The 27,114-nt window shown below is 39.9% G+C and overlaps 1 protein-coding gene across 6 annotated transcripts in view; it reads right to left on the bottom strand.

Annotated features, from left to right (window-relative positions):
* Rnls (renalase, FAD dependent amine oxidase) overlaps window positions 1-27,114 on the bottom strand; it is a 315,387-nt gene that overhangs the window by 46,029 nt on the left and 242,244 nt on the right. For all 6 annotated transcript variants that reach the window (XM_052761356.1, XM_052761357.1, XM_052761358.1 and 3 more), the window contains one exon: window positions 10,734-10,909. In XM_052761356.1, the coding sequence (XP_052617316.1) occupies window positions 10,734-10,909 (176 nt within the window). The remainder of the gene's footprint in view (window positions 1-10,733; window positions 10,910-27,114) is intronic.

Below are 27,114 nucleotides of genomic sequence, written 5' to 3'. Positions count from 1 at the left end.
ATATCATCACATGCTTTGTCGTAGGAACTGAGGTAAATGGCCAGTTACGTGTGAGATGATTCAATGGAGCATTTAAAATGACACTTGCCAGGCTTCCTGTTGTTGCTAGATTGGCTCATGCCATAGTCTACCTCTCCCAATATGCCAAAGGTCTATGGACATATGGTATGTAAGCAAGAGTGCTCTGTGGCCATAACTTTATGCCAGGCAATGTTGGTTCAGGGCACATGTGTTAAATTATCAAATACCAAAAATGTACAAGTTAGTTTAGGAGAATGGCTAAAAGCAGGGAAATTTTCAAGCTTAAAAAAATGACACACTGATGAAGACAACATTCTGCTGCTCTCATTTGTCCTGTTCTGATGCTGTCCAACACTTCCTTATAGGCCGTGGCTAAATGCCAAAGCCTTTGGTATCAAATCTGTTCTTAAACATCCTATTTTGGAATGATTTATGTATATGAAATGAGAAGAGAGAAGTTCTCAAAAGAGAAGAGTTAAAAAATAAAAGGAAAAGTGGGGTAAGCTGAGAGGTAAGGATAACATTTCCATAGCCCCTGCATGGCCCCTCCTCCTGCACTTACTTTGGGTAGTAGTGGTGATGAAAAGGTGCTCTGTGCAGTGTCTGTGCTACATGTTTTATGGTATTCTCTATGTTCACCCTAACCATAATTTATGGGGTAGGTTTAGCTGTTGTTTTTCACCAGTGAGGACTTAGAGTTGCAATCTCTTTGCCCAGAGGCACATACAGAACCCAGGTAAGAACCCCAGTCACTCTGACTTCAGAGTTTCAAGATCATAATTATAACACATTATTAAAAATCTAGGAATCATAAAGCACATGTGTAGAAGAAAAGTCACAATACAAGTGACAGACTAATTAAGAGAAAGTGATTTTATTATGGAAAGAAACATAATATGCTTTGATAAATAAAATTGACAATTATCTTTCAGAGCACTCACGCTAGAAAGCTACATATTTAAATCTGTGATCTGCACTAGATAGTGTCTTTCATGGGTGATAAATTTAAATTGCTTTCAAAATTAGCTTATGAGTTTCATTAAAACAGTTGGATAAAGATCAGCTATAGATTTTACTTAAAAATTTAATAAAATTATCAAGTTGACAATCTACTTCATTAAAAAGATCAAATGACTTTTGTTGTTTCTAAAATATCAAATACAACGTCTAATTTCAGAGAGTTGATTCAACAGATAATAGGCTTGCAAAGTGTGATAGACTGGATTGTAAATGTCCCCCAAAGACTCATGTGTTAGAGGATTGAGCCTCAGAGTGGTCTCATTGGGAAGTGGCAGGCTTTAAACTGTGAGGGCAAGAGGAAGGTCCTCAGGTGACCAGAGATGTGCTGTTGAAGAGGGTTGTGGGTCCCGGGCCCTATCCTCCTTGTTGCCTTGGCTCTTTCTTGGATTGAGTGGTTATGTTCTGACACAGGCTCCTGTCATGATCCCAACAGTAAAACTAACCAATCTTGAGTGGACTCTCCACAGCTGTAAAAGGAAATTCTTTCTAAGTTGATTACGTGTCACATTTTGTTATAGAAATGGAAAGCTGACACAAGAAAGGCCCAGTGTGGTTGAAAAGGGGGTGTGGTTTGTCAAGGAACTGACTACTCTGAAGGTAACAAACAAACAAACACACAAACAAAAATACAAAAAAACAGTCCATATGAGTATGATACCACCTGGCAATTTCAACTTACTGAAGAAAGCAATAGAAAATGAAAGCGAAAGAAAAAACATGGATTGCTTCCTGCCAGTTCAGTCTTGAAAGTAGACACAATCACCTACCCAAAATTATCCCCATGAGAGAATAATATAATTCTGTGCACACTGCCTTGACCTCTCCAAACCCAATCTGAAAGGAAAATTCTAGCATTGCAGTAGTCCATAGTTCCTCTTTTCTCTCCTATGCCTTCTAACAAGGGGTTTTCTATGGAAATGGGCAAATCCTTCCTTGTCTGAGTAGACAAAAGGACAGTGTTAGAAGCAGGAATGTGAATGGAAGGGTGAGGAAAAGAGGAGAGAAGATGAGCCTACATGCTGGGATGTTTCTGTGGAAGATTAAGAGTCAAGGGTACAAAGAGAAAACAGGGATCTTATGCAAGTGGTGTCTGAGGGTTTCTATTGCTGAGATGAAACACCACAACCAAAAAGCAAATTGGGGAGGAAAGGGTTTATTTGGCTTATGTTTCCAAAACTCAGTCCATCATTGATAGAAGCCAGGACTGGAATTCAAATAGGGTAGAAACCTAGAAGCAGGAGCTGATGCAGAGGCCATGGTGGAATGCTGCTTACTGGCTTGCTCTCCATGGCTTGCTCAGGCTACTTTCTTATAGAACCCAGGACCATCTGCTCAAGGGTGGTCCACCCACAATGGACTGAGCCCTCCTATTATCAACCACTAATGAAGAAAATGTCCTACAGGCTCGCCTATATCCTGATCTTATGGAAGCTTTTTGTCAATGGAGGCTCCCTTCTCTCTGATGATTCTAGCTTGTGTCAAGTTGACATAAAACTAGCCAGGACAAATGGTATGTGCTGAAGGGATGCTTCTAAAGGCTCTGCTGATCTTAGGATTCTGTGTGTCCTTTAAGGCTCTTCCAAAGATCAGCAAAGGCTGAATTTGCTTTTAACACCTTTGAATTGCGGGATTGTATTTCTCTGACTGCAATAGCATGTTAAAGACTAAGTTTTGAAGAGCTCTTGATTTATTCCAATAATAGTGGTGTATTTACAGCATTCCTGTTACAGTATAATACAGTGGATTCTAGTGTTTCTAACACTGGGTTCATGGGAGGATTTCAGGCTCTTCATAAAACCTCATACCTATATGAAGCATTTGTATTCATGTGCATGTACAGTTTACTTTTTTTTTTTTTTTTTTTTTTGGTTTTTTTTCGAGACAGGGTTTCTCTGTGTAGCTTTGCGCCTTTCCTGGAACTCGCTTTGGAGACCAGGCTGGCCTCGAACTCACAGAGATCCGCCTGGCTCTGCCTCCCGAGTGCTGGGATTAAAGGCGTGCGCCACCACCGCCCGGCTCTTTACTTTTTTTTAACTAGAGTACAAAGTAATAGCTTTCATTATGAAATTCTCATGGGTATACACCATTGTACTTTAAACATATGAACCGGTGGGGGCTATTTTCACCTAGACCACACAATCACCCTTCCCCATTATCCTTCCTTAGTCTCATTTACCATTTATTGCTTGTTCCCTTAATTCCCTCAAATAGTGTGCATTCTGCTGCCATGTGTATTTCAATATCCTTTCTTTTCCCCCTCTCTTGCCTCTAACTGAAGTTCTCTTTCTCCTCTTTCAGTTTCCTCTAATCCTGCAACTTTTCTCTCTCACACATACAAATATAAAGTTAGATCCAGAATCTATATATGAGAGAAAACATAATAGTCTTTCTGAGTCCAGCTTCTTTTACTTTCTTTCTTTCTTTCTTTCTTTCTTTCTTTCTTTCTTTCTTTCTTTCTTTCTTTCTTTCTTTCTTTTTAAATTGCATTTTTTCCATTCTGGAATAGCCTTTTGTTAAATTACAGCAACAGAGCTTGCTTTTTTGTTAGCTTAAAAAATTATTTTTTGTTTTTTGAGATTATAATTACACTTCTTTCCCCCCTCTCCCCTCCAAAACCTTGCATTTACAAATCCTCCTTGCTCTTTTTCAAATTCATGGCCACATTTTCATAAATTGTTATTACATATATAAACATGTCTGCCTAAACATGAGTTGAACAAGGCTGACATCAATAGACACGCTAATGTGGATGGGGTAAAGCTCGTGAGGCCTCAACCCCACACAAAGAACTACAGGCAGCTAAGGAATTCTGATGAGAGCTGGAGAAGCAGTCTTTGCCAAGTAAGAGAACACCAGCTGGTTATTCAATACTAAATGGTCAGCCACGAAAACATACACATGCAAGTAACATACAGACTGAGTAGTTGCCTCCATTTTCCTGAAAACATCATGATTTATTTCTCTTTATGACTAAACAAAATCACATTGTGTATATGTGTCAAATTTTCTTCATTCATCTGTTGACAGACATCTATGCTGGTTCTTTTTTTTTTTTTTAAAGCAGTTATGAATAGTGCGGCAGTAAACATGGTTGTCCAGGTATTTCTGTAGTGCTCTGTCTTAGAGTCCTTCAGGTGAATACCTGAGTGGAATGGCTGAGTCATATTGTTCTTCGACTTCTGCTTTTTTTTTTTTTTTAAGATTTATTCATTTATTATGTATACAGAAGAGTGTGCCAGATCTCATTACAGATGGTTGTGCTCCACCATGTGGGTGCTGGGAATTGAACTCAGGACCTCTGGAAGAGCGGTCGGTGCTCTTAACCTCTGAGCCATCCCTCCAGCCTGACTTTCACTTTTTTGAGGAGCTTCCACAGCGAGTTCCACAGTGGCTGCCCCAGGTTACATTCCCACCAGCAGTGTGTAACGGTTTGTCTTCCCCCACATCCTCACCCGGACTTAATGTCAGCCATTCTGACTTTGGTGAGACAATCTCCAGGCAGTTTTAATCTGCGTTTCCTTGATGGCTAAAGATGCTAAGAACACTTTTTCAAATATTTATTGGTCATCTATATTTTTTCTTTTCTTTTCTTTTCTTTTCTTTTCTTTTCTTTTCTTTTCTTTTCTTTTCTTCCCTCCCCTTCCCTTCCCTTCCCTTCCCCTTTCCTTCCTTCCTTCCTTCCTTCCTTCTTTCTTTCTTTTTAGACCTGTCTATTCAGTGAAATTGCTCATTTATTGATTGGTACTTAATTCTTAAGTTTCTTTGGACCTTATAGATGTTAGATGTATAGCTAGAAAAAGCTATTTTCCCCATTCTCTCTGCCATATCTTCAGTCTGGAGGTTATTTTCCATTCTGAGCAGAAGAGACCCAACCTCTGAGGAAAAAACTTAGTGACAAAAGATTGCTGTACTGATAACTCATTTGACTGTGCAACAGGCTAGTTCATTCATTTATTTTGCCAAGGATGCTAACATGTCAACTAACTACCTTTCTGTGCTCTAAAATTCTTCTCCTGATCTCTTTAGTGTTTGACAATTCTTAAAAATAAGTAGTGGCACATGTCTTTAATTCCATCACTTGGGAGGCAGAGGCAGGTAGCAAATTTCTGAGTTCGAGGCCAGCCTGGTCTACAGAGAGAGTTATAGGATAACCAGGGCTAGACAGAGAAACCCTGTCTGGAAAAACCAAAATAATAATAATAACAATAATAATAATAATAATTATTATTATTGTTATTATTAAAAAGCCACTAATTCTTTTTAACCAGAGAAGGATGGGGAAATCATAGTTCCACCTCAACACCAGTCGGTCACCAGCAACAGTTTAAGGAGTCCCCAAGGTAGACACTGAAATAACGAGGTACGGCCCCAGGGTGCGGAGAGCAGCAGGGTCAGTAGCACACCTGAGTGTCCTGTGTCAAGTTATGTGGGAAGGCATTTCCAGTGATCATTTTTCTGCTGAAAGTGTCAAAATAACCAACTTGTTCCAGAATCCTTAATGAAATGCTGTATGGACTAAATACCAAATTACGTTAACTGGATAAACATCTGAATTACGGAGAGGAAATTGATGTAAAATGGAAGAACTGAGAACCATTACAAAAAATCTGCCACCGCTCTCTTCACTTAAACCCAAACCCAGCAGCTGAGGAATTCTATCCAAACCCTAGATGAGAAGCACAGAAAGAGTTGCCAAGTTGTCCAAACACATTTTTTCCCTCCATTGGCAGCACCCACAAAAATGTACCGCTATGTTGCTGAAGACAAAATTGAATTTAGAGTCTTAGAGTCCCAGCAGCTATTAGTGTCTCTGGTTTCCGAACGAAAACTGGTGATGCTGTAGGCATTCTTCACAGAGGAGGCCAGTGAACATGCTCAGCCTCCTGTCAGTGTGGATGTTCTGGAGACAGAGCACCAGGGAAGCAAGAAACTGTCCCCATGGACAAATACCCCCCAGTTTCTTAAAGATCGTAGCTAGAGCCTTAAAGTGTCCATGCTTCCCCTTAAGATTTGGTGCAGGGGGAGGGGCTTGGACCTGCCTCAACTGAATGTACTAGGCTCTGCTGACTCACCATGAGAGGCCTTACCTTGTCTGAGGAGGGAATGGGGGGTGGGTTGGGAGGGGCAAGGCTGGGGGGCAGGAGGAGGGAAGAGAGGGGGATCTGTGGTTGGTATGTAAAATGAATAAAAAATTTCTTAATTAAAAAAAAGAAATATAATATTCCTAGCTATGCTAAAAAAAAAAAAAAAAGATTTTACATGGGATTTTAGAGTGATCTTCCAGAGGAACCGGAGGAAAGGGTGTGACTGAGAGAAATAAAGCCCTCATCAAAGATGTTCCCATCCTAATAAAGCCCTCATCAAAGATGTTCACATCCTAATCTTTTGAACCTGTGAATGATTAGTTGCCCAGAAGGGAAGAGTACTCATCTGATGAATCTATAGTCCACCATGACATCATTATGGGAGTACAAGGAAGTTATTTAATTTTCCTCCCTGAGCCTTGGTTTTCTCATCATTATAGTGGGTTAACACTAGCCAACTCAAGATTCTTTTAAAGCACAATGTGTTCATATGACTATGTGGGGTTGCCAGTGGATTTTTAAAATCTGTATATATATTATTCTTATGAGCTTGTGTGTGTGTGTGTGTGTGTGTGTGTGTGTGTGTGTGTGTGTGTGTGTGTGTGTCTGCCTCAGGTGTCACTCTTCATTTTCTCAGGTGCTAGCCACATTGGTTTTTTTGTTGAGACAAGGTCTTTTTTTTAGTTTTTTTTTTTTAAAGTATATTGGTGTTTTGCCTGTATGTATATCTATGTGAGGGTGCCAGATCCCCTGGAACTGGAGTTACAGACAGCTGTGAGCTACCATGTGGGTGCTGGGAATTGAACCCAGGTCCTCTGGAAGAGCAGCCAGTGCTCTTAACCACTGAGCCATATCTCCAGCTCCCTCTTATGAGCATTTTTAGGGTAAATGATGGTGTGGACAGGGTTTGTGGGTGTCTTTCAAGGACTCACATTGCTGGAAGCTATGTTCCTTGTGTGGCAGCAGTAAGACATTAAGGAGAAGACAGTTGATTGGCTCGAACTGTTCGGGGGGCGCCCAGGCAGGGGGATCGGGATCTGTCCCTGGTCTATGGGCAGGCTTCTGGAATTCAGTGCCTGTGGTGTGACACCTTGCACAGCCTTGGTGCAGTGGGAAGGGGCTTGGACCTGCCTAGGCTCAGTGTGCTGGGCTTTGCTGACTCCCTATGGGAGACCTCGATTTGGGGGATGTAGCGATGTGGGGTAGCTAGGGAAAGAGGGCTGTGGGTGGGAGGAGGGAAGAGGGGGAATCTGTGGATAGTATGTGGAGTGAGTAGAAAATTTCTTAATAAAGAAATATAAAAATAAAGAAAATAAAAGAGATGGAGTTCAGTGGGAGCTGGTTGGGTTGTTGGGGATAGAAGTTGGACGAGATTAAAATAGTTATCAGGCTCTGAGCTACTTGTGAGAATCAGTTGTCAAAACAGAGCTCCTCTGACTCTGACTCTGGCTTCATGGGTCACCAGGTAATCTCTCATGCTTGCTCTGTGCTTGTTACTATGCTACACCATGAGGTGACTTAGCCAATGGGGCTTTCACTGGTGCCAGTGCCATGATGTTTGGACTTTTAGCTTTCAGATCTGTGAACTAATTAAATTGATGACTCTAAATTGACATGTCCTATCACCCTATGATGGTTAATCTTTCACTGTCTTGATTTAGAATCACCTAAGAGATACATCTTTGGGTGCACCTGTGAGGGTGTTACCAGAGATGCTTAAGCAGAAAAGACACATCCTAAATGTGGGTAGAACTTTCACAGGGGCTGAGGTTCTATACTGAATATAAGAGGGTAAAGAGAAAGCGTTCTGAGACTTGGTATTCATCTCTTTCTGCTTCCTGACTGCAGGAACAGGTTGAGCCTTGTGCTTCTGTAGTCATATCTGCTGGGCCATAATGGATCGTAATCCCTCAAACCATAATCCTACTCTCCAAATCCCTGTTCTTTCTTTAAACTGTTTTTATATTGGTATTTTTGTCAAAGCTGTGAGTAAAATAAAATACCCCAAGTTCATAGCTCATATTAGGATTCATCTTTAATATTGTATATCTATGGATTAAAAGAAGCGTATAATGTAATTTACTATTATAGAGTCAGAATATTTTCAGTACCTTCAAAATCTTTGCTAGCCTAGCCATTCTTCCATCCTTCTCAACTGTCTGGCTTTCTAAAAAACAACTAACCTGCCTACTTAGGCATCTATTAGTTTGTATCCCACCAGTCACGAGTGATAGTTGCTGCTGCTGCTCTGCCCCTCACTAGCATCGCATGTTCTCAGGCTTTTGCATTTTGGCTATTCCAATTGTGTGTCCACTTCTGACATTAAATAAGATCATGCCTCTGAGTTACCCAGCTTCGAACCCAGTCCCTCCACCCTCTCTAGCACTTAGTGCCAAGATACAGTTCAAGTGTCCCAAAAGAAGAGAAAAAGAAGAAAAGAAATTAATGGAGAGAAAGTATTGATCCTGCAGGATCTAGGACAGGGAATCCACACCATCTAGCATTGTTTGGGACAGAGGTTCTGGCTCTATAGTCTACGTGAACTTTTGTAAATAAAGGTGTGTAGGGCTCTGGCACTTTGTCTTTCAGAGAAAGAGAAGAAAAGGAATGAGATGGTGTATGAAGAACAGAAGGAAGAGACGGGAGGAGAGACAAAGAGAAGGAACACAGTGGGAACTGGTCTAGACAGAAATCCTGCTGAGGTTTCCTCCTCAAAAGCACCCTCTGCTCAGAGATGTGGCGGGGAGGGGGTTGGCAAAGAAAATGTAGCCCCCTGCTCCTCCTTTTTTGTGTCTCTGGTTTACATTATTCTTCTTATCAGTTTAGTACTGTATTATATCCAACTCTCACACAAATGTACGTTGATTAATTGCACCAAGGCCACTTGTACCATGATGGCAAGGCTTAGGGAAGACACTTCTCTGTCAAATTCCAAAGGTTAAGATGGACCTTTGAGAAGCACTGGGGACATACTGTTTGAGGAGAGTACCTAAAAGTAAGTAGATTATTTAAGTCATTTCATTGGTCATTCCTTTTTTTTCTAATGTGTACGGGTGAGATGTTCCCCACAAAGACAGTGTTGCTCTTTGTTGACTGGTATTCAAGATCCTAGGAAAGTGTATGAACAGTGGGAAATGCAGGCTTTAAATCCTGGACAATAGCTCATCTCCTTTCAGCCTTTGCAGCCAGCGTAGCTTTAAGTCTACAGAGTTATAAGTGCAGTGGAATGATTTCAACATCCAATTAAAACCATTGCTAGAGTTTGTGTTCAAAATAATCTCTTGATTAAATTTTGTGATATTGTACAACCTTTTTTTAAATGGTTAGGACAATGCTAATTTTAGAATATTATCAACTTGTAAGAAATGAGTAGATTCAAAAACTATTTTTTAGTCTATTAGTAAATTTTTATGAGAAGAGCACAAAGAGAAACTTCACAAAGTACTGTTCTTTTATAGGAGCATTTACAATAGACAGGATGACTTCTGTACAATATACCCAGCTTCAAATCATCACAAGATGCTTTCCCCAGCTTCTTTTTCAAGTCAACCTAAAATTGAGTTAAATATCATTTAGAGACACTAGCTATTGAGATTGTTCAACGCTCTTAAAATGAAAGAGCAAAGTCTTCTAAAGTGATTATGACATGCTTAAGTAAATATTTTCCCCAAAGGTTCACTGTATAATTTAACTTGAGAAGATATGGGTAAACACAGACCTGCTGCAATATTTTAGTGAGTAATTTACTATTTCCTCTAATTTGGAAAGCCCTTTAAAACATACAGAATCTGCTGCGATTTCCCATAACACCACTTTTTCTGAAGGCTTTCTACAGCTGGATAACCAACAGCGCTCACAAATCTGTTCATCAAGGGGCTCAGAAACCCTAGCGGGGAAACCCAAGTCTCTGCATCTTTTCATTTTCACTCTATCTGACCTTTGCTTCATTGACCCCCACATGACTTCACAACCGAGTTTACAGATCCGAAGACATTGCCGTGAACAGTATTCCAACTCTAGTAAAAGTGTTTGTGTGTGTTTAAGTCAAGATTTACTTGTATTAAGAGCTTTAAAGCTGACCTAGAAGAATGATAAGCGGGGTTAGCTTACCCTGGAAGGCAGTTCAGTTCAGTATTCTAGAGTTACTCATGAAAGACCTCTGCTGTCACCACTCAGACTGAAGTAAAAACTCAATAAAAAAGAAAATGCTGGCAACTAACTATGCACACAATGTTAACGTGACATACTGCAAAAATCAGGCTAGATAAAGTGGCTACACCACACAGCCATAGTGCCAATTTGGAAAATCTCCAGAGAAACAGCTGCATTTGATTGTATAACCTGTCTTGCCTGCATAAGAAACCCCAGAATTTCAGGGTGTGCTGGGATGTGGACAAAACTGGTAAAAGTGACACGAACATCTCATTGACAAGTAGCAGGACAGTGACACCTGTAGAAATCACACGTATGTATGATAAACCCATATTAACTTCAAAGATGCCATCATTCATTTCTCCTACCAGAGAATGGTGGGGAATATAAAGTGACATCAGTTCTGCTAGCTGATCCAGAAAATGCCTACACTTTGCTACTATATTCTTAGATTACCTGTGAATACCTCCACTTCTGGCATTTGGTAGCAACTGGCTGAGGCAAACCCGGCAGAATGGTTTCCAGTTGCTGGCTGATTAACTCCTGTACCTCCTCCTCACTGTGCTCCAAGTACGTAACTCCAAATGGGACAGTGGTGTGGATCACCAGGGATGGACCAAATTCTGATGACTCTGCAGTGTGAGAGGAACAGAAAGATGTGTGTTAAAGCAGGGGAACCTGGAAGCACAGCCCAGGGTTTGAATCCGAAGTTAGAAAGCAATCATGATAACCAGAGGACAGACTAACGGCTCCAGCATACATCAGGCTGTTTCTGAACCAGCTTTAGCTCTCCTGGGGAGGAAGGTAGGTTGCAGATACGCTTTAGAAAACAAGATGTCAGGTCTTTCTAAGAAACTCGAAGAGACGGTAAGAACCTCCTGCCCCAGGTACAATTAAATTCATTGGTATTTTTATCTTCTCTTATTATCAAATTGTAAGCCTTTTATATATTATATCATACATGTTCTATTTTCTTAAGTTCTGAGAATGAAATGGATGTTCAAAAAGATATTTATGTTAGGAAGACTGCAAAATACTGCTGTGGGATGGTCTGTATGTCAAATTGCTCTGATTGGTCAATAAATAAAACACTGATTGGCCAGTGGCCAGGCAGGAAGTATAGGCAGAACAAGCAGAGAAGAGAATGCTGGGAAGTGGAAGGCTGAGTGGGAGAGACACTGCCAGCTGCCGCCATGACAAGCAGCATGTGAAGATGCCGGTAAGTCACGAGCCACATGGCAAGGTATAGATTTATAGAAATGGATTAATTTAAGATGTAAGAACTAGATAGCTAGAAGCCTGAGCCATTAGGCCAAACAGTTTAAATAATATAAGCGTCTGTGTATTTATTTTATAAGTTGGCTGTCGGACTGCCAGGGCTTGGAGAGACCCGGAGAGAAAACTCTCCAGCTACAAAATACTTTACTAAAATTATAACAGTTCTACATTATGTTTAGCACTTTGAAAAAGAAATTATCTCTTTGAAATGAGAATTTTCCTCCTAATGTTATTTCTTGTATCTTTTGTGTGTATGTGAGACAAGGTGATATTATGTAGCCCAGGCTAGCCTTAAACTTGAGATCACCTCCTTCACCCTCTTAAGTGGTGAGAGTATAGTTGTGCCACTATACTTTATCTTCCAGTTGACAAAAGAAATAGAAGTCTTTCCCATCTATAACTCCCCCTTTTATTTGTCACTGAATTTGTTTTTGCTGTATTTTCATGATTAAAACAATGAGTTTGGAAGAACATAAGGTAACTAATAAAGCATGAAGTTAAAGGCATTTAGGAAACTAAGCCATTAGAAAATGTAATCTTGGAAGGAACGTTAACATGACTTTGGTTTAAATAATATTGATGAAAAGTTAGGAAGACTATATTTATGTAGTAAGGTGCTGATGGATTGGCAACTTGATTCTAAATGTCTCTAATTTTGTATTATAAGAACTTATGCTATTTGAGCTATATTGATTCATTTCTACATACAAAAGTATAAGATTGAATGGCATAAGTCAATCACTTCGCATATGCCCAGTTAGCCTCTCTATATTTTAGAGATTTAATTTTTTTCTTTTCTGTAAAATCAGAATAATCTTGCACCTACCTAGGTTTACAAAGTGATGCTTCATAAAAGATACAGGGCCGGGCAGTGGTGGCGCACGCCTTTAATACCAGCACTTGGGAGGCAGAGCCAGGCGGATCTCTGTGAGTTTGAGGCCAGCCTGGGCTACCAAGTGAGTTCCAGGAGAGGCGCAAAGCTACACAGAGAAACCCTGTCTCGAAAAACCAAAAAAAAAAAAAAAAAAAAAAAAAAAAAGTAAGATATGGGATGAAGGCAATAAATCAGTTAAAAGGGCAACATTCCTAGGTGTTGCTCAAATTATAGCCATGAATTATTTTTAATATAGGTGCTTCATTTTCCCATTTCACTCAGCTCAAGGAACTCTTACAAATGGCGTCCAACGTGGTGGCAAGAGTTTCCACCTAAAAACTGAGAAAAAAGATTCTAAAACGGAGCTAAAAACAGTTCCTAATTGTCTCTCTCAAATGAGCGGCAGCTGCTGGTTTGAGCTACTGGTGGGTTCCTGGTGTGCGCGCTTGACCTGCAGTATGGCGGGAATGAGGCCTCTGCAAGTGGTACATTAAGATGCGTGATAGATTTATCCTTTGCTAGTACAAAACAAAAAAAAGAGGTTTCTGGGCTACACGCTGCTTAGATAAAAGCATAAAAGCATAGACCCACGATAGCTCCCAGAGCTGGTGGTAAACCACCGCCATGTTGGGAAGCTGAGGTGGGCAGAGCCAGCAGCCACAGCTGCTGCAGCTTAAAGCAATAGATTCACAATAAGACAGATTCAGATGTAATAGTTTACAATGTGTGTAAAAGATATGTAGGCTTGAAAGAGACAAAAAAGGTGATATATAGAGTTATAGAAACAAATACATAGTTTTAAAAAATAAAGTCTTTAAAGAGACAGTAAAGGTAGTATAAAAAATAAGCCATGTAAAAATGGATATTACACAGAGAATCTGGATTGTGTTGTCTTTGGGATTTTTAACTGCAGAAAAACATTTGATTGTAAAAGCTCTTGAGTTATGCCAAAATGTATATTTTAAAGGTACCTTGACTTCAAAATTTGGATATAAGGATATGTTGCTTTGGAAAGGAGACTCTGCTTTTGTTCCCACAGAAAGCCAAAGGCTATTGATTTGTTCCAGATTAAGATACATCAGGTTTGACCAGCCAAGACCCCCTGAAAGGTCTCCGATGACACCATGGCCCAGATGATCCAACATCCAGAATGGTTTGAAGGCAACTGGCTCAGACGATACAGACGATACAGCCTCACGGACTACTCCATGATCCTAAAATTTTCTTTGTGTCCCCATAAGATACAGCGCCCCCCTCCAGCAGGAAGTAGTAAGAGAAGCTACGCCCAAATTCCCAAATTATATGTAATTTTACTTTGTTAAGGTTAAAACCTTCCTTTTTGAAAAAAAAAAGGGGAAGTGCTGTGGGATGTTCTGTATGGCAAATGTGTTGCCGATTAGTCAATAAATAAAACACTGATTGGCCATTGGCTAGGCAGGAAGTGTAGGTGGGACAAGGAGGAGAATAAAGCTGGGAAGTGGAAGGCTGAGTCAGAGAGACACTGCCAGCCGCCATGATGAGAAACAGCATGTGAAGATGCCGGTAAGCCACGAGCCACGTGGCAAGGTATAGATTAATGGAAATGGATTAATTTAAGCTGTAAGAACAGTTAGCAAGAAGCCTGCCACGGCCATACAGTTTGTAACCAATATAAGTCTCTGTGTTTACTTGGTTGGGTTTGAGCGGCTGTAGGACTGGCAGGTGAGAGAGATTTGCCCTGACTGTGGGCCAGGCAGGAAAACTCTAGCTACAAACTCTGGCTTATGAATTTTAAAGATAAACACAAGGGATAGTCTCAAAATGCTACAAGCCTTCTAAAGTACAATCAGTGCTTCCATCAAATCCCATGTATGAGGTTGGGGTATGGATGGAGACACTGTGCTCTAAGTGCATGGTGAATCAGATTGTCCACCATTCACCTCACTGTAACTGGAACAACAGGACTAAGCAATGGAGAAGACATCCCTAGAATGCTGAGTCTTTCTCCTGTGAGTGCAGACTTCACTGGCACCACACAGAGGGAAAGACTCATCAGTGCTAAGGCAGGCACAGTCTATCTGAAGGGGCTGAGGAGTCCTTTAATATATTAAGAAGGGGGAATTTGTGGAGGCCCAAATTACTCAGGGTTAGAGAATCTGAGCTTGCTTTCCTCAGCAGCATGGCATAAGAGGATGATTTGACCACGGGTGTGATTGGCAGGTATTTGGAAGGGTCTACACTTGGCTGTGCAGTGTGCTTCGATCTAGCAAGGGGGAGGTCTTTTGCTTCACCCCTTGGCATTGTTATAAAAAGCCCTTTTGAAGAGGCAGAAGGGACCTTTGGGTTTTGATCCAGGTCCTCCTGAAGCTATCCTGTGTTTCTGTCTTTCCCCTCTTTGCTATCTTTCTATCTAGTATTTCTTATCTCTCTCTCTTCCTCATAGGAACCCTTGAAAAGGTGGGAGCAGGCCTCCTACAAGTGTGAAACTGCAAGTTCTTCCAGGGACTGCTCCCACAGTAAGAACCTCTCTGCGTGCTGCTGCCTTTGTAGTTTGATGGTTTAAAAGGTGAGAGCCGTCTGTGCACCTGTCGTTGGTCTTCTTTGCTTCCTGCTGCTATGGAACGTGACCAGCTGCTTCAGCTCCTGCTGCCATGACTTACTTCCCCACTATGGTGGACTGCACCTGGAACTGTGAGCCAAATAACCCCTTCCTTACTTAAATTCATTTGCTATCGTGTTTGATCACAACAACAGGAAAAGCACCTAAGACAGCAGATGTTATTTACGTGTCAGTTAATAACTTTATTAAACATCAGTTAAAAAACTCATGACGTTTGTTCACAGTGGAGGGTGCAATGCCAAGTGGTACCGAATTTTCCTAGAGACAGAAAGATACCTCATCAGCATTGGGAAGCAGGAGAATAGAACTCTGCTTGCTATTACAGGCAGGTTTTAAAGGGACACAAATGCTAGAGATGTGCTGAGCATCAAGAGGTGCTCTCTTCCAGTCAGTGAGACCAACAATGGTGCAGGACGAGTTTTGCCCGGTTACAACAGCCATCTCCCACCAGGAGATCAATACAGAATGGAACCTTAAAACTCAAATTGAAACGGTTTTTACATAATAATGAAAAAAACAGAGAACAACCTGGTTACTTTTTATTCTTGGAATTGAACATATTATGAGAATTTATGTTAAAATTTACACTAAAGAATAAGTTTAAAAGCAAATGACTCCAACCCCCAAACTCAAGTCACTTTTCGAAGCGAAAGTGAAAAAAGAAGATACAAAGAGTCGACCAGAGTTTAAACACAACCAAGATTTGGAACAGGAAATCACAAAGAGCAACAAATAGGTTACTAGGATTTAGGTCTGATGGGGAGAGACAAGAGAGGGCAATGGAGGAAAAGACGAACTATCATGTTTTCCTCCATATGCAGTTTGTAGACATGGGTAAACACACATGTATAGGTTACCAGACGGCATAAAAGGGACTTTTGCCAGGTAAGACTAGTAAGAATGGAGGAGACAGGACGGGGGACCCAGGGCTGACAAAAGCTATGCAGTGACACGTATGTGTGACACTGTCATGATGAAACCTGCATTTTGCACGCTACCTAAAAAGTTACTAAAGAAAGCAAAATTTGAACTAAACCGTGTTGGTAAAATGTGATCTAGATGTTGCATTAAAATCTGTCAAATGACCTCATACATAGTCTATCCTTTCAAATGTTACATTTGATTTTGAATATAATATTTTGGATGTTGAATAAGCTTTTGTGTATGTATGTGTTTGTACCCAATGGTCATACATGTACACGTGTAGTCAAAAACAGTCTTGGGTGTTGGTACTCATTTCCTTTTTTTTTTTTTTTAAGTTTGGTAGATGAAAGAAAGCATTTCAATATCAATAGGTAAGGCTAATAATAGGCTAATAATACTAGAAAACTGAGAAAGAAAATAATTTTTGATAGAAAAACATGGTTCTGCTTATAATTCTAATTGCTATATTCTGCATAAAAGAAAGAGTTGTGTTGCAAAAGTGATAAAAACCACATTTAGTTTTCCATTTGTAGGCTATCAGAACAGAGATCCCTATATTAAGAGTTTGAACAAGATGATCTCTTGGTTATATCTTCAAGTGCTTTTAAAGGTACCTAAGAAAATTACTGAGTGATAGTGCCTCAGATTTCCTATTTAGAAAGATTATAATTGAATGAGGATTAAGAGACTTGAGTTCTTGGATATTTAAAAAAAAACACATGGGAAAAGACAGAGGTCAGTGCTAGCCAGGAAGGTAGGAAAAAAACTCTCTGTGTACAACTCGTGTTATGGGGATTTCAAGATTGCCACCCTCATTACAACTTCGCTTGCCCAGGACAGTAGGCTGTTGCCCTTGACCCACAATAACACAATTCAAGTTGTAAAATGCTCTGGTAAAGAATCCTGGGTTGGTTCAGTAAACCCTCCATCAGAGTTGTAAGGGTAGCAGCCATTGTCTTGTTCAAAGAAAATGACAGTCTTGCAACCACCTCACTGGAGTCGAATGACAGGTAGCAATTTTATCTTACAAGCAATATCTGACCTCTTGATGTTTAGGAGCTCTGCCATCAGTTAGATGATTGTAACTCCTTTTGTTCTCATAAAATTCTGTAAGTGTTCCCCTTCTACCTTTTATTGGAGATGGGCTCTCTCATTGTCTCGGAACTCTGCCACATAGGTCTGGCTTGATGGCCATGAGTTTACTGGGATCCGCCTGTCTCTGCTTCCCGTCTCGTCAGTAGTGGGACTACAGGTGTGTGCCACAGCACCCAGGATTTTAAGTGGTCCTGAGCATCCAAAAGCAGTCCTCATGCACAATTGTACAGTAAGTGATTTACCCATAAGCCATCTCCTCTAAATTAACATTTTACACTAGTATAACATTAATTTTGAGATTCTTATCAACTAAATTCTGACAATTGACTGTCAGTCAATGAGAGAAATATCTGATGGTAGTACCTTTGGCAATTTCTCCTGTCATTTAAAAAAAAATAATTTCTGCTTTCTATTGATGTTACATTATTAGTTTCCTCATATTTGAACATTTTAATAACATATTTTGAACCTTTTAAATACCTAGAATTGTTTTTGGTTGAAATCTTATTTTTTCTTTGTATATGATTTTTTTTTAGTGTGAGTTGTTTTTTGAAAATTATATAAAGGTTATCTTTTTGTTATGTATTTTTTAAACTTTTTTGTGTGGGGGATGAGTGTGGGAATAGGAGGGAGCATGTGTGTGCATGTGTGTGTGTGGGGTGAATGTGGGAGTGAGTGTGAGCATGTGTGTTTGTGTATGTGTGGGATGAGTGTGGGAGCATGTGTGTGTGTGTGTGTGTGTGTGTGCATGTGGAGACAAGAGGCTGATGACAAGGCTCTTTTTCAATCGCTCTCCACCTTAGATTTTGAGACACGGTCTGTCCTTAACCCTGGAACTCATCAGGTCCCAGATCCAGCTGTCTTATCTCCCAGCACCGCAATTACTGGTGTGTGCAGAAGTGCCAGCACCATCTGATGCGGGTAGCAGATCTGCCATGAGCCTTATTTTCTCTTCCCAAAGTGTCTTATCTTAAAGTTCCTTAAATGATGCCTTTCCAGAGGTAGTCACTCTCAGGCTTTGATTTTCCGGAACGGTCTTCATCCTCATTTGTGAAATGTGAGTTTTATTAGTATACAACAATAAATCCAGAGTGTCGTCACTAGGATTTTAAAGATGCAATTCCAATGTAAGTTAGCTTCCAGAAATCAATCCTTAATTTGACTTCAGGCCATTGCATGTCATTTTTCTTTTGTGGCCTTGGTGTTTTGCAGTTTGACTCAGCGCTCCTGCAGTTTGAATTTTGTTTACTTTTCTAGGAACTCCCTGGGTTTTTAGAACATAAGGACTCAGCTTTATCTTCAGCTTCTGGTTCTCCCAGCGTTTCCTCCCCTCTGCACTTTCTATTTGACTCTCACGGGAATCCAAGTAACTACGTTTGAGACCCTCAGCCCACCCTCACGGCTTGATTCCATTTTAGATCTTTTCTATTTTGTTCTCTCTACTCTAAGTTCTAAATATATTTTGTTTCTGATTTATTCACCAATTCACCAGCTCCCCATATCTCTGTTTATTTTTGTGTTTAATTTGTCCTTCGAATTTCAAACTTACATTATTTCTCATTGGCAAACCTTTATTTGGGTCCTTTTGAATCTCCATGATCAATTTTGCCAGTTTCTTTCTCTTCAGGCATATTACTAATGCTCTTTCATTTCTTTAAGCATATCCAATAGGGTCATTTTATATCAGGATAGGGTATTCCTAAATCTTCAGGCTTTATAAAATTGGTTATAATTTTTTAAAAATTATAATTTAAATAAATAATTTAAAATTTATTTTGGATGATTGCTGATGATGTGTGTGTCTTTGTATGTTTTTTAATGGACCTATATATAATATATACTTCTATATTTACATGTTATATATACACATATTCACACATGTACATCATTTTAATGGAGGTTCCTAGGAGTTTTATCTTACAATTTCTTTGAGGCCCAAGCTTAAAGTATTCCTTCACAATCTTTTATTTCTGCTAGATACCTGTGGGCAATATTGCCTATGATCACTTTAACTAAATTTATGCAGTGTGCTGGCAGAATGAATTCTGGCACCAAGTCCGCCTGTGGGTAGATCTGTGGTTTCTGGCATCTCAGGGGAGATATGCTCTGTCTTTATTTTGTTCTGTGTTTTTCCATTCTACTGAAAGAGAGGTACACACCCCAGCTGTGTTGTTCTGACAGACAGGACATATCAGACATAGAGAAATTCTTAAAGACATAAGAGTGGAGGACTCAAGCTAGACACGTTTAAATTATAAAATAAAGAAAGTAATTGTTATGGAAAATGAAACATATCAAAACCTATTAAACCAAAAGAAAATGAATGTCAACCAAGAAACACCAAGGAAACTGAAAACACAGTCAATATATTAAGGGAAAACCCTGACTCCAACTTCAAGACTTGGATGTTTTACTTGTGTTTTTTTTTTTTTTTTCAAATGACAGAACTACTGTAATGTTGATTTTATACATACACACACACACACACACACACACACCACACATACACACATACACACACCACACACACACACCCCACACACACCACACACACCCCATTTACAGATCCAAGTACATATACCAAAATACAGACCATTCTTCCATATGATTATAGAGAAAATTCATAATGGTCACTAGTCAGTCCGGAGGCTGAGGCAGACAGACTGGAAGCTCAAGGCAAACCCAGGCGACTAACTCCAACTGTCTCTCATTAAGAAAAACTGTGCTGAGTGCATTGTTCAGAGGAAGAGTACTTGCCCAGCGTGAGTGAGATCACCAGAGCCGAACAAATTGCATCAAGAACCATAGAGACTTCCAGTGATTTATCTACTCTAATATATTATGTTGATAGGTACAATTAAGTGAAGTGTGATGATCGCAATTTATACTAGAGACATCCATTGTCATTTAATATAAATTTGTGAGAAATACACGTTAACATGAAAAAGCAGACTTTATCAAGATGAGATAGAATAGCTTGTTTACTCTTTTAATTGGATTTTAAAATGAAATAATGTAGACTCTCATTGTAACATTAAAACCAAAAATTCTTTGAAACAACAATAGTATTTAATTGTTCTGGTCATTGTAATAAGATAAAAATGGACAAGCGACTTACAGGTAAGAAGAGAAAATTGATTAAAAACAGCGAATTACATAAAAATTGATCAAATTAAAACATTTCGATAGTAAGATGATTTCTCTCTATTTAAGGACAGTCATTAGGAAAATTAATGAATTAATTCTGTAACATCACTTGGATGCTGACAACTAGGTCTAAAGGGACTATTCAACATGACAGTATACCTTTTTTTTCTGAAAAAAATCAAGTGAAGACTTTGTGATATTGAAATGTGTTATACAGCTACAATAATTAAAATGGCTTGGTATTATTTGATAGTAACAGACAGTGAATGAGAACGGCTATCACTGGCCAACTCCCAGCCTGTATTAGCACTATAGTGACGTCATAGAAACACAAAGGGATATGAAAGAGTGCATGTATTATTATTACCTGGAAACCTGGATACATGGAAAAATTAACTCTACAGTCTCCTGCTACTTCCTGTCATTTCTGATTTCCCATTTTGAAATCTATGTGGGATGTTCATCCTTAGGTCACACAGGTTTCCTGTCCCCAGATTTTCACTCTTCGCACTAAAAGTTGAAATTCTTATTCACATGCAAATGCATCTATGATTTTCCATCTAGTAGATGATTTTTTTTTCTCAGTAGCAAGGGACAGGGATTTGGTTCCCAAAAGTCAGCTCTGAATTTCATCTTTGAGAGAGAAGCAGAGGATTAAAGCTACTGAGGAAGCGGCAGACACAGCTGTGGACCCAGAGGAAACGGAAATGGGCGAAAATGATTCTTCTTCACTGGTACAAGCAGACGGGCACATGTGTGTTCAGTGCAGTGTCTGGCACCACAAGACACACGGGGAGGGCATTTCAGGAGGGTACATTTCTGTGAGGAAGAGACAAAGGAGGTACAATGTTGTTGCAGGACTGGTACCTGTTAAGTGGAACCACACTCACGGTGTAAGTGAGTGAGGCTCAGGAAACACATCTGTGCGAACTTGTTTGAAGCACTACTAAGCAAGCTAAGAGTCACATGTTGGGTTGGTAATTTTCCCTCTCTCCACTTGAGTGGACCTGTCAACCATCCTCATCCTCTTGCTGGAAGCGCTTTTTTTTAACAGTGTCTCTTTCTTCTACTTGGCCCAGGGACCCAGCACTAACTCTGACAGAGAGGAAGTAAATCATATCTGTAGACTCCACTTAAGCTCTAGTTCCTCCTTGATGAGAGAATGACAGAGGAAGAGGAAGAAGAAAAGGGCAGGGAAGGGACTTCAGCAGACTGACACATGGTCTGAGGTCTCTCTCCTTCCTCACTCTTCGAGCAGGACAAATAATGTGCATAAAGCATTCTCTCTTGGCATCCTGTCTCTTGGCAGTGTGCGGTTGTTCTGAGCCTGCTGTTGGTCCAAATCAGGAACAGAGGGAACACTTTCAGGGTTTATTTGCTTTAAAAAGTATCAACCAAATACTAAAATTTGGCCTACTCTCCCCAAGTCACGTCCCAGACAAGTTCAGTACCTCCAACTTGGTCTGCTTCAGGGATTTCTATGGTGCATATTTATACCCATCCAACATAAGCTTATGGTTTTAACAGAAGTGCCAAGTTCAGGGAACAAGTGCTTCTCAAAAGGACTGGGCATAGAGAAAAGATGGCTTTATGGGCTTCCCCTTTACCGCTTTCATTTTGTTCCACTATCTTTTGGGAGAAAATATTGATTCTTTTCTTTCATGTTGCTTCTCTTGAGGTAGAATCTGTCCATATTAATCAATAACAGCAGCTAGTTTAAATATACAGTAAAAACAGAAGAAGAGAGTGGAATGGACAGCTTCCTTTTGAGAGACAAATGTAACAGCTTCCAAAGAAGTGATAGGAGAAAGCAAATGGCCCAACAAAGATTCTAGAAGATAAATGAATAGGGAAATCATGTTCTTGTCGGCAGGCAATCAGACATGAAGATTACCTGAGAAGTCTTCCACTTCCCTTTTAAAGATAAATGCCTATCTTGAAAGGGGAAATGCTAAGACTTGAAATGGCAGTCTTTTAAATGACAGGAAATAAGGCTGACGTTCACTGCCATTTTGCTCCCTTTCCTACAGAAGGTTGGATCTAACGTTCATTAGGAAACTATGGCATACCATAAGACTTAGAGAAAATTCAGGACTATAATCTTCTATCTTAAGAAATAATATATGCTTCATTTAGCATGGCCACCTTGGGTACTTCCTTCCACTCTATCCAGATCTGAGGGACATTAGTTGAAATTGCGTCAGAGATATCATCTCCTCACTCATTGGCAGAATGACTTAGCTGGTCATGATGTTTCTGTGTGTCTCCAATGGAGTAGTCAATATTATGCACTGATACTTATTAGAGAAAATAACAGCAAAATTGTTTAGGCTGACATACTTTTGAAATGCCATTTTTAAACAAAATCAAAAAGTCTCTAATATGATTGTGAGTAATAGAAGGGAGGGTGGGATCATCTTTGTTTTTAAATGGTGTTTGTCTAAGTGATAACACTATAAAAAGCTATCCAAACATGGTCAAAGGGGAAAAGCAACAAGTACCTTTCTGTCTCAAGACCTGGCAGCTCCAGTATCCAATGATAGCTATGCTGCTCACTGGTTCCTGAGGTTCCCTTCCAGAAATATTCTACACATGAGCCTGAATACTTACTCACAGTATTAAAATGGAATGGAAGCCAACTATAGCCATGAGTTTTGAACTGGATTTGTATACTCAAAAAATATTATAGAGCTTCCTATCAGTTCATTGCCATCTATGTAGTTTAATAATATTGGGATTACCAGGGTTTACTATTTAATCTTTTACAGATGGACATTTTTTTTTCACAGCTTGCTACTATTACAAACAATTTTGTGATGAACATGTTTATTCTTCCAGAGACTGAATGTCTGTCCTTAAATTCATTCACTGAAATCTAAGGCCCAGCATGATAGTATTGGGGGGTGTTACTGTAGGGAGTAAAGAGGTCACAGAGCAGAGCCTGTGAGTGGCCTCAGTGCCCTTCTAAAGGAGTTTGTTTACCTCTTCCATAGTGTGAGAATGAGGAGATATGTCCAAGATGGGAAGTGAGTCCTTGTCATATATTCATGTGTCTTGTGTCTCGATCTCACAATTCTCAGTCTCCAGAACTGGAAGCAATTTGTTATTGACAAATGATGTGCAAGTCGAAGACAGTTTGTCCCAGGAGTCAAAACAGACTAATTCCTATCTCTTTATTGCACTTTTATTTAGCTACCTGCAGGGCAAATGTCCTAAAATTGAGTCGCTGACTTAAGGAACAGTAAGCACACTGGGGCTGGAGAGATGCCTCAGTGGTTAAGAACACTGGCTGCTTTCCAGGAGGACCAGGATCAGATTCCCATCATCCACGTTGCAACCAACAACCCTAAGAAACCTGTAACTCAAGTTCTAGGGGATCCAAGGCCCTCTTCCTGCCTCGGAGAGCACCAGGCACATGATGCACAGACAGACATGCTGGCACACACCCAAACACATAGATAAAAAGTAAAGAAAGTTAAGACGAGTAGAAACATTCGAAGCATTTAGACACAGCAGACTGGCTTCCTTCACAGTGGCGCTCTCCACATTCTTCCTAGTCCTAGCCCTCTTGCTCACATGCCTGGTACATTTATTTTAATTTTAGTTCAGCTGGTTAACTTCTGAATAGTGTTTCCACATGTAAACTGAATTTGCATACTTCCCCCCAGTGTTCTATCTTTTCTTTGTCTAGGTGACAAATCCCAGGATTACTATGCAGATTAAAGCCATGTAAAGTGAGAAGTTTGGGGTTTGGCACACAGAAAGTGCTCAAAACAAACAAACGGGGAAACAAACGACACCCCCTGCCTCTCATTTATCAAGCTGAACTCACTTCATTTCTGAGAACTGGAATTACTGAGGTGGTGCCATTCCTCACTTCATATAGGGCACAGATAAATAGAGGGAGAAGGTGCTCTCAAACAATGCGTATTGCACTGTGTGAAAATGTCTATTTGTCTTCTCTGTAGACTGAGAGGTACATGAATTCATAGATCAGGACCTATTTGTTTTGCATTTTTTTGTTGTTACTATAGTTGAAATCTGGATTTAATTGAGTTGGTTGTACTTGTCAATTGGGAATTAGTACAATATGAATGTACCCACAGCTCAACAATGTACAAGGCAATGTTGTCCAACCTTCCTAACCACCTTGCAACGTTTTCTCTACAGTTTTACATTCATATAATCATATTCCTTGTCCCAAAGGAATAAATTAGAACTCTTTCAAATAACATCTTAGCATTTTAAGTTAACTAATCAATTAGTTCATCTGAGGCACTAACTAGGTAAAATTTTTAACAATTTATAGGAAAATAAAATATTCACAATGTGGTGGTTAGAAAGAAAATGTCCCCCAAAGGGAGTGGCACGACTAGGGCATGTGGTCTAGTTGGAGTAGGTGTGGTCTTGTTGGAGAAAGTGTGTCACTGTGGAGGTGGGCTTGGGGTCTCACATATGCTCCAGATACTGCCCAGTGTCTCAGACCACTTCCTATTACCTATAAGATGTAGGACTCTCAGCTAATTCTCCAGCACCATGTCTGCCTGCACAGCCACCAGGTACCGCCATGATAATAATGAACTGAACCTCTGAACTGTAAGCAAGCCACCTTAATTAAATGTTTTCCTTTGCAAGAGTTGCCATGGTCATGGTGTCTCTTCACAGAAATAGAAACCCTAAGACACACAATCATCTTTAAATCCCCTCTAAAATTTGTTTTATATAGCAAAAGTATCAAAATGCCTGTTTTCAAAACATGTCACATCGGGAAGTGATTTGTACACTTAGAGCATAAGCTCCCACATGCAGAATATCCAGGAAGGCTGGCACACCGATCTGTGGGCTCCAGATGTTCTAAATGTAGGCCCAACAACTCTTCACATAAAGGTGACCCATTGGATGTATGAGTTTGTAAAGCAAAGATCATTATTAAGGAAGTAGGATGCAGTGGTATTGCAAAATAGAATGCATCTGTCTGGAAGAGCTTCCTGGGGTCTGTGGTGGAGTTTGCCCAGTGTCCTTCACCAACACCCAAACCTCACCTGGGCTTCATTTTCTGCAATTAAAGAAAGTTCTCCATAAAACCAGCTAGACTGTTGTTCAGTGCTTTTTTTTTTTCTTTTCTGTTTGAGAATTTTTGTTGTTTTATATTTTACATTTCTGATGGCTATATCAGGATGTGGCAAATGGCAAGTACTTGATATTTGTTGAAGAAGGGATAATTTAGTTCTCATCTTCTATGGAGTATGGATACAGAAAACAAGCTTTCCCCACCTACTGAGTGAACAGTCAGCTCAGCAGCACTGGAGTTCAGGCCGCAGCATGGAATGCTTGCAGCCGAACAGTCACATGTGCCACATGTGGCCCTCAGGAGCTGTTCCATCACCGGGTAGGAAAGATTAGCTTCTTAAAAACCGTAATGTACATTGCATCGTTTTTTCCTTCCTTTTCCTCCCTCCAAACCCTCCTGAGTTTGCTCCCTTTCAATTCATGGCCTCTTTTTCTTTAACTGTTGCTATATGTATATATCTTTTAAAAAACTAACATACCTACTAATTTCTCCTCTGTAAAAATTTTGAAGGATCTTTAACTTGTTTATTCTAGGTCAGCAAACATTAACAAATCTGTAGATGTATGCATTTGCCAATTTAAATAAAGACTTCTACAAGGGAAGTTTTAAAACTAATGCACATGTATATTTGTTATACAAAGCTACATATGTTTGGATAGATTATGTTTAACAAGGCACATGGATATCCTCTAAACAGCTCTGTATAAGATAACCATTCTGATGGGCATTTGGTTAACTATAAACATGTTGGAAAACCCCACACGATGAAATGAAATAAAGCTCAGACTTCCAGTTTGAGAAGATGTTTTCCTGAAGCACCCATGTAAGAAAATGTACACAAATTTGGGAAACAATTTTACAGTAAATAATGGAAAATGATTCACAGAGAGTGCAGCCAGCTAAGAAAGTAAATGATAACATTCTCCAGTAATTCAGCCTCCTTGAATAATAAACATGCTATTTCCATTACATCTGCTAGTGCTGGAGAGAGGTGTGGCAAAGGAGCAGGAGGATGGACATAGGGGCTGGAGTGGAACATTGGGGATGATTTTCTACAGATAACTGGGCATCTGCAAGCCCTATTGTTGAGTAGTAATTTGTTGGAGATGAAATATTATATCTTAGGGGGAAGCTCTTTACGACCCAAGATGTTTTAAAGGGGGTGGGACATGTATTTGTTCCATTCTCTAAGGAAGCTTTTAAAATCAGAAAGTAAACAATTCAGAAGCTTAAGGAAGTCCCTGAAACTAAAATCAGATTCACCATATCCCTTCCTCCCCAAGCTTATGTAGGCAGTAAGGATTGCTGAGAGGCACCCTCAACCAGCTGAGTTGCTTGGCAGAGGCTCAGACTGACTGAGCTGACTGGAAGAGACACTTTACAGCCTATTGACCTACCTGCAAGTTGTTAGCTACAGCTCTTGTGAGCTGTCACCTATTCTGGGGAAGGCTATTGGTGATACAGCTGCTTTGAACCATTTCTGCTCCTTAAGTAACATTTTACCCATTTTCTTAAGTGATCCCAATAAAACTCATTGGTTGGACTTTAGTGGCATCCTTACTTTGATTTGACATTTTTCCCTATCTTTGATGAGTAGACTTTTGTTTGTACCTCCTCAGGAAGAGTGTCCCACAACACCAAAAATGTAAGATATAAGATCAAGGCATTCAGTAATTGCTACAGGCCTCACTGCTAAGCTTGGGCATGTTTTGCTTTCTGATGCAGAAAGTATAACTTCTTCCTTTCCTTCTTTATAGCTCCCTTTTCAGACATGGCCAGAGTCCTAAGACATGCTAGGCATTCTCTCTTGAGATCACCGCTCTCTGCACTGGCCAGCCTCCCACTGAGG

The sequence above is a fragment of the Peromyscus californicus genome, unplaced genomic scaffold (genome assembly GCF_007827085.1).
Source record: "Peromyscus californicus insignis strain IS unplaced genomic scaffold, ASM782708v3 Scaffold_4__1_contigs__length_199733344, whole genome shotgun sequence".
Classification (NCBI taxonomy): domain Eukaryota; kingdom Metazoa; phylum Chordata; class Mammalia; order Rodentia; family Cricetidae; genus Peromyscus; species Peromyscus californicus.
This window is presented reverse-complemented; position numbering and strand designations above follow the sequence as displayed.